Source organism: Somniosus microcephalus, chromosome 1, assembly GCF_052327205.1.
Source record: "Somniosus microcephalus isolate GS21.2 chromosome 1, FLI_Smic_1.0, whole genome shotgun sequence".
NCBI lineage: Eukaryota > Metazoa > Chordata > Chondrichthyes > Squaliformes > Somniosidae > Somniosus > Somniosus microcephalus.
Window position 1 is genome coordinate 222,607,441 of NC_140987.1, and position 9,078 is coordinate 222,616,518.

Sequence of the window (9,078 nt, forward strand, 5' to 3'; positions counted from 1 at the left end):
AAGAAAGTGACTCCAATGTGAATGTGAAAACAGTTAGCAGAAGAGTGAAATGCTTTCTAGTTGGTACCAAGTAAAAGCAGAATGCTGTTTGTGCCTCTTGTGAGGACAGCAGCAGCAGCAGGTGAGTGTATGCTTAGAATAAAAAGAAGGGTGCTGTTGTGATTGGAAGTAAAACATGTGGAGCAGAAGAAGGAAGTGTTTGGAGTGCTCGGGGGCAGATGGGGGAAGTACTTGGCAAGGTCTTATCATGAGAAAAAGAGATAGGAAGACATAATTCTTACCTTTGCTGTCTGGGTACGGTTATTGAGCTTCTTCCGCCACTGCACCCATGTCCTGGGGATGATGCTTCTGGCATTGAGGTTCTCAGCCATTTACTTCTAGGCCTGCGGCAGCATTTGCCTGGAAACCCTTTTGCAATTTGTGGGGAACAGGATCTGTTTCCAGGTCCTCATCTGCTCCATAGGGACCTGCACTGCTGCATCGCTGAACCTGGGAGACCTTACAAGAGAAATCTATCACAGAAAATAACACCAAAAAATATTTCAAATTTAATGCACACTTATCTTGCTTTAAAGATGAAAGTTTGCTTTAAATAGGAATTGGGCCCACGGAAAATCCCGCTACTAACATGCATGCAGCTCGCTCTTGAGTTTTAAATGAAGCCCGACCATCAAAATGATTCAGGCCTCTTGCTACTGACATCAGGCAGGTGTCCCAGTCACCCTGTCCACCACCTGCCCGATTTACACCACACATGAAAATCGACCCCACAGTGTTAACAATTGGCAACAAGGTGGTGCAACTGACACTCTCTGAACAAAGGCCTCCTAAACTCTTCCCTTTTAACCAATAGCCCTCTTTATAATTGATTAAATCAGCCATGCTTTTTTAATGCTACTTTTTCTTCAAAAAAAATTCTAGATGTGACTCAATCTTATCAAAATGACCAGAACAATCACTTGATATTTACCGTGTGTATTACATGCCTGCTTCACGTCTCAGGAAAAATGAATGCATTTCATTGAAAATAATAAGCTCTTTATTTTTTCAACAGAGCTACCGGATTCGGATTCTTGAATGCCCTGTGTAAAGCAGCAACAGTACTTGGAAATCTCATTTTTGGTTCTTTGGTTGGTATAACCAAAGCAATCCCGATCCTGCTGGCATCCACTGTCCTTGTCTGCGGAGGCCTTGTGGGACTCCGACTTCCTGATACAAGAAGCCAGGTGCTTATGTGATTAGGTAAAGCCATCTGATGGATTTTTAGGTGCCCAGTGACAATGATCAAATGGAAGGTTTGAATAGAAAGGCCTGTAGTGTAATAAAAAATAAACTATTGTCACACACAAGTACATCCCCTGGTTCTTTGCTTTCCCTGAAGATTCCTTCCTATATCTTTGCGCTTTCTGAACTGTGCTCACTCCTACTTATTTAAAGTCATGTGATCAATTAGGCTGCAGGACACATATACACAATAGTTTGTATGGCTGAGAGAGCAAAAAGAAGGAATAGAAAATCTGTTCTGACAGTGGGTTTTTAACCAGTGTTGTGACCATTATTCGGGTTTATCCTCCCCTCTATATATTTAAACCAATTTAAAACTTTCAGTCACAATAAATCAGCAAATGCATCAAATCAGTAAAGTTATGAAGCAATGCTAGCAGCAAACAATGGCATGCCATTAATCCTAATGAGGTGTTTGCAGGACCCATGATGTGAAATTATTCCATTGCTTTAATGTTCACTAAATCAGTTTGTTGCGTTTTTTTTAAAAATGTTCATTTCAATGGACAATGTTTTGTTTAGAGAAGATTATAATTGCAATGCAGAAATCAACTACCATCTCTAGTCCTTTTTTGCTGGGTTTTTGTATCATTTTATAACTGCATACAAACTCACCAATATAGATTTCACTACAGTGGTAATGACCATATGAGTGTCTTACCAATAGTAAGCATTGTCCCACGGAAAGTAAAACTGTAGTCTCTTGTATTTTCACTTCTGTCCTTTAATGTTATACTTCCATTTCCAAACACGCTCAATAACAATGCTATGAAACAACGGACACTTCAAAAAAAGTTATTTATTGTGCAAAGAGATTTGAAACATTACAATAGCAAAGATGCTGCACAATTGCCAATAATAGTATACAACGTTATAAACTGTAAATGCACTAAAAAGGTAATTTTAAACAAGAAGAATGTACAGAATCATCCAATTAGTTATGTTAGTTTCACACACTTTTCTAACATTTCATGTGAAAAGAATGTATTTTATTTACTAAATTTACAATACTAATAAGATTTTTTTTTAATCACTGGTTAAGCAACCAAAACCATATAGAGTGTCCAATTGTTCATTTGAAACCTAAATGGCCTTTGACCTCATGTTTGCCTGTAAAAAATGCATTGTGCCTCTTGTACTTTGAATTATATATAAAATATTGTTTCCATTGCAATTGTAAGTGCCAGAGCTGGACATTAATGTCTAAATATTAATATAATTTAAAGATGATCTGAATCATTATTTCAGTAGGAACTATTTTCTGTCTTTTTTTAACTCTTTGCATTTAACTTTCTTTGCATAGTTTTGTGGTGAATAGTCAAACATAGGCTAGGAATTTCCTCGGAGCTGCTCCTGCTCTGCCGTTGTAACTTGTAAGTGTGGCGGAAAGCGCAGGAGTGGGAGCAGCTGTGAGGAGATTCCTGGGCATCCTTTTGCATTTGCCAAATCAATTCTTCCATTAACCATAGTAAACTACACAGCCGGTGATCAGGCTTGGACTTACTCCTTTTATATAATATTGCAGTATATTTTTCTCTGCCCACTAATTTTACTGAAAAGTAAATGTGAATCTAAAGTGGAGTTACCTTTCTACTAAAATTAGCAAATAGAGGAAAATCTAGCCCATTTCTAGCATAATATTGATATTGTCTTAATAAATTGAACGCTTTTAATTGCCTGGGGAGGAGGAAGCCTTCTTATTGTTGATTATTTTTCCATTCAGTACAACAACATACAACTTGCATTTATATAGCACCTTTAATGTAGTAAAAATGCCCCCAGGGACTTCACAGGAGCCTTCTCAAACAAAAAACATTGACAATACCAATGAATACATTTTACAACTCATTCGCCAGAACTTTCAACTATGGCGGGGCTTCAAACATTCAATATCGGATCATCTGCCCATCATACCCCCGTCCAATTCTCCTTTTCAGTGAAGTCAATGAAAAGAAAAAAATCAGACGCGGTGTATAACAGGCAGCCGATCCGATATCGCTCCTTTAACATCCCCGCTGAAGTTGAAAGTTCAGCCCATTAACCCAGTCCTTTTCCTTACCAAAAATACAAGATAATTATTGGAAAATTGTAATTGCAAAACTACCAGCAGAAATTTAGTGGTTAAAGCTCTCAATCAATGGGAGAATACAGCTAAATAAAAATTCCCAAGAGGACTAGAAAAGTTCAACAAAATATGGCAACTGATCAGCAAAATATCCCAGCAATGCAGAGCAGAGCAAGATTCTTGAACACTTCCAGCTTTTTAAGCATTCTGTTTCCTTAGCTTGGACTCTTGTAGGCACTTTGAGGATAACTTTGCAATGATTCTTCCAATGACAAGCATACTTCCTCTGTTTCTGCTGGCTACCCTGTAACATGTTAACCTGACCAGACACACCTCGGGCTTGGATTTGAAATGGAATTTTGGGCTTGCCTACTTGATGTTATTTACACTTGTGAATGGAGATCAAGGGAAAGACAACATTTGCTTAAGTCTGACCTCAAGTGAACAATATAAACATGTCACCCAATTGGTTCAATATAAAGCAAGTATACTTCAGGAGTAAGTTTCATGCCAAGACAAATTTGGAGGCAGCACAGTGCAATTTTTTGGTGAATTCGCTGTCAAGTTAACCACCTCTGGAGCCATTTCACTCAGTTATCAGCTATGTCTTTGAGGTGAGCAGGAATTCATAAGAACACACAAAAAGTCTAGCACACGAAATTTAACCTGTTGAAGCTCATCTATTTGGTCCCCTAGTTCTCCCATTATGGGATCCAGCTTCATTTCAAACATCATTAATGTTTTCTGCTCAACATTTATTTTCTGAGTAATCATTCCTGTACTGTAACGGGATCTGTGATAATCCCATTTTTACATTATAAGATAAACTGTACACCAGAAAATTAAGTTAAAGATCAAGTTCTAGCCTAATCCTTCAAGGAGCCAAATGCGTTAAATCTGCAGGAGGTCACAGAACATCCAAGGAGATGCTTGCTGAATCTTTCAGTGCAAGCTCAGCAACTCCTTTATACTTTAAATATGAAACTCACATTCTGGGCTCCACAGGATTAAATATCAAGGAAGTTCAATCTAAATATTCCAATTAAACCAGAGGATTTTCACTCTTTTATTGCCAGGTTAAGGTCTTATAGGGTAGGGAGTTGTCTTCTGAGAAAAGCTTAAAGAATTACATAATTGGTATTATTCTGCAATGTATAATATTTACCTGCCTCTATGTAAAAATGGAAACTTTTTTGTCTGTATCTTTCTCATGTCTTAGTGTTTTAAATATGCGTATGTGTTGTAGGTCTAGTATATAACTGTGAGAACTCACTGCAGTTGTTTCTCTGCATTTGTGAACTTGCACCTGTCTCTGCCAGGGCCATCACCAGAATTTAGTAGGCCGGGGGACAAAGCTCTTTAGAAAGACCATAGCATAATATAATAGCGCTGAAATTATAGTAGTATACAAATTCATAAGACTGTGTACATTCTGTTCAAATAATGTATTCTAAAATGTGACACATACGTGATTTGTGAATTCATGCACTATTAAAGAGACAAAGGTCTAGAGCTACCAAATATCCAGTAGGACAAACTGTTCACAAATTGTATGTAACCTCTTTAGATCCTTATAATTTAAATCCAATACTATCTTATAGGATAAATGAAAAATTCTATAGGAGTTCTTGGTAATGCCTATGCAGGCTTTATGCCAAAACTTTTGTATATAGATAGATCCATGCAGTGCTCCCTTTAGTCTTATTAGGATATTTTCTACAAATGTAACAAAATGGGAAAATAATGTCTGTAGGTCTAACAAAAGCTGAATTTGTTAATGAGAATGCCACTGTAACTGACCATAGGTTTGTTGTAAGTACTTCAGCACAGTCACTTTACATGCTTCAGCACACAGATTGCGTGAACTTTCTTGCGGAGAACGAGGGCAACACTTGGTAGACATTTGCTGATAAGGATGGATAGTAACTTTCATACATTGACAAAAAGGCATTTTGTGTCTATAAACCATTTAGTAGAAAAGGAATATAATGTAATACAAATATTAACATAGGCAAAAATACATACTGGATTGTATATCTTTATTGTGGAGATCATGATATGCAGTTAACCACTATTTGTCATAAATTGTAAAGCAGACAATAACTGGAGATACAAACAGTGGAGTTTTACCAAATTTATGTTTATTCTGTTTTCGTAGATTTGGGGATTTGTATCATATTTCTCATTTCTAAATGGAGTCATAAATTGGAAAGGTGATAACAGCCAATTAAAATCCACGGTTGACAGCTGGCAAGGTATCCCTCAGCCCCCATCCAAACTATAAAACATTAATGATGCAAACAATGTACTTTATGTAGATTTAAAATGAATGCCCTGCGGTCTTCTAATGTAACACTGCTCAGGATGACACTCTAAACCCACACAACCTACTGAGTATTTGCATCATAAATATATGATAAGAGTTTGAGTTACAATTCTGCGATACTTTCAGTAATATCCTATATTTCCAAACCTCTCTATTTCAATTCCCATTTATCCCTGTCAGCATTGCATTCCTGCCTCTTTAATATTATGATGGTACCAAACACACAATTTCACTGATCATAGATGGTAAATCAAAGCCTGACTTAGTTAGGCAGTGATACTCATTAAATTGCCTGGGAACCGCTGGTGTCCAGGTTGCCCTTCAATTGTCAACTATTCAGGTTATAAAATGACAGTTTTACACTTTACTGAGCAATGCTGTATTTAGATTATCATTTAATAATAAGTAATAACTATACTGATACTTCAAAACCTTCCCTGTCCTTTGTAAAACAAACTCAAAAGTCTGAATGCGAGTTCAGAACTAATTTTTCAATTATATCCCCCACACACACATACAATTTTTCTCGACTTTCTTCTTACTACTCTTTAATAGGGTTTTTCCAAGCAATTCTTTGAGCTTCATTACACATTTTAACATGGCAGCAAGACTCAGTTAACAATAAAAAAAAAGATCAGCTGACATTTGGTCTTGCTCACCAGTTTATTCACATCTACTTTTTCATTAAACTTAACATCCTGAAGCAAACGTGGTCTGTGGTGAGTTTTCCCCCTTTTTGTAACTTCTAGTCAGTACCTTCCCATAGTGGCATGATTGAAATCAAAAGCTCATAAATATGGGAAAGTGCATGAACAGTCCCCATCACTCCATAATGCAGTATGTTGGAGCATTCAAGGGAGTGCCCTCTGAGGATGACAGTGCTTGGGATTGTGGCCCGGGACAACAAGATAACGAGTCACACTAGAGTAAGACCTGCATTGTCATGAAGTTAATTATATTGGCATTAAAGCATCATCATTCCCCAACAATAACTGTTAAAGAGTTCCTTCATGAAATTGTTAGAGCAATTACATAATAATTCATTAAGCTTTGTTCCCATTTTGTGCCTGTGAGTAAAACAAATCATTTTTGAGTATTCCCAAACTCAAGGTTCTCTGAAATTCAACTTTTTCATTGGTATTGATATGACACCATATATTTCTTTCATATAGTTGTTATCATTGTCTGTCACACACCAATATATAGACAATGGCACCGTAGTGATATGGACCCCATCAAGAATTATTCTTTTAGGACAAGTACATCAGATTATCCATTAAAATTACATTAAATTGTGTCAACTATAAGGTAACTTGTATGGTAAAACAAGCCACTTAGATGTCAAGTTGGGATTTTGCCTCCAGCGATACCCTTGCTCTGCTACGATTTAGCTCCTTAAGCTTGACTGAAACTGAATAATGTTGTTTCACTGCATTGTCTATGATGGTGAAATTCCTACACGTGTAATCCTTAGAGCATTCTTTCTACAGGTGTACAACTAAAGAAAAACATGCACTGAAATTTAACTTACTTGATCAGTTTATAAAACAGGACAGATATATAAACAGATGATGAAAGGGGCTTATGAAGATATAACAAACTAGTTTAAATTGTACTATATATAACTCTCCTATCTTTAATGTTGGCGATGTCCCTGACATTTAAGTCCACACATCTTTCCATAGTAAAGTTTTGAGAAAAAAAAATCACCCACAATCATCTACTCTGTGCGCTTGCTATTGTGTGTCAGCTGATTGTGTACACGATTTCTGATTTTTTCTGTTAAAGTTGTCCAAAACTGGGATGCATCTTGCTAGTATGCTGCAACCAATGGGATTTCTGTACACTGGAACTACAGTGTGTTTGCCATAAATCTCTCAAAGCTGTGTCTATACTTGTGAAAGGGCATGTCAAATGTAGAATGGCTGTATGTACAGTATAAATTTTAAAATGTGGGATTGTGTATAAAACAAATTGCCAAATAAATATCATTGATGTAATGAATAAAACGGTTTAATGTGAGCCAAATGAAAGCAAGAGCATTTTTGCTCTATGGTATTAAAATAAATAAAAGCAGCAATGTTCTCAGTAGAAATCATTTGCAACTGTGTTTTTGTTAATAGTGATGTTCATAAACTGAATAGTGACTTGAAAGCTAAAAGAATTCAGCCCTAAATTTGCGGCCTTTGAAACTGACCGCAGTTCAGGATCTCCTCAGGTGCTTGTGCATGTGTTAAAATCCCGAACATGCGATCTGTCAAGTTCCAACACTGCATCAGCTTCACTGTACCTTTCACCTACCCATTGAAATCAACGTGTTGGCAAGAAATTGAGCTAATTGCCCACCTACTGCACATTAATTAACCTGAAAATTTTTACAGCTGGTGCAAACTGGTGCAGGAGCCTGTTACACAGCGTAAGGGGAGGGGGATGAGACAATTGCATTAATTTTGAGCTAGTTTATGCTACAGTCCATAAAAAGTATCCTAATCGAGCATCATGGTTTCTAGCTAGAGGCCAGAAACATTAACTATCTGCTAAAGTGCACTAAAGTATTAATAATTACTTTAATATCTATGCATTTAGGTTAAACTGTACAAATCAATGTAACTTCAATTTATTGTGTTAGGTAAAACTTCAGACTTGTTCATCTTACCAGTCCTTTTTATTTAAAATGAGGTTTTTTTTGATAGTCAGCAATTTAAAAGCCGAAGCCTGACATCAAATTGTTTATCAAAACGAATGTGAACAGAAGAAAAATGCTTAAGCAATCATTTGGAAAGTGCAGTGGGAACAGTAAAAATAAAACAAAGTCAGCTGCTTAGATGGACTTTCTGCAAAGTTTAATGCTGTCCCATCAGAGTTTTCTATGTTTCCTGATTGGCTAAGAGTCAAGAAGTGAAAGGAGCACCGGCCCACGTGATCCCAGGTATGCTTACGCACAACGGTGAGCCCCTGGGATCTGTGGACCACTACGCTGCGCACAACGGTGAGCCCCTGGGATCTGTGGGCCACTACGCTGCGCACAACGGTGAGCCCCTGGGATCTGTGGGCCACTATGCTGCGCACAACGGTGAGCCCCTGGGATCTGTGGGCCACTACGCTGCGCACAACTTCGCAGCATTTGAAAGCAAGTTTTCCCTTGGGGCTTTGCATGAGGTAAGTGTGGATTTCATTCAGATATTGGCGGCGTACTCCTTAGCTACACCGCTGACCGCAAATTCAGGGCCTTCACATTTTCTAAGAGTTCTCGGAAGAAGGACTGCACTGGTCGTTATGTATAGCAAAATCATAAACATCTTTTTGAATGTATTTATGATGCTGCCATACAGAGCGATTAGAGCAATTATTCCCCCTCATTAGTCCTTTTCCAATGTAACCTCTAGGGCATGTTTCTGGAATA

At 37.5% G+C, this 9,078-nt stretch overlaps 1 protein-coding gene across 1 annotated transcript in view; it reads left to right on the plus strand.

Moving 5' to 3' along the window:
- The window catches only part of sv2ca (synaptic vesicle glycoprotein 2Ca), a 416,052-nt gene extending 408,282 nt beyond the window's left edge, over positions 1-7,770 (plus strand). The window contains exon 14 of the mRNA XM_085990666.1: positions 1,055-7,770. Coding sequence (XP_085846792.1) covers positions 1,055-1,238 — 184 coding nt within the window. The 3' untranslated portion in view covers positions 1,239-7,770. The remainder of the gene's footprint in view (positions 1-1,054) is intronic.
- Positions 7,771-9,078: the final 1,308 nt, after the last annotated feature.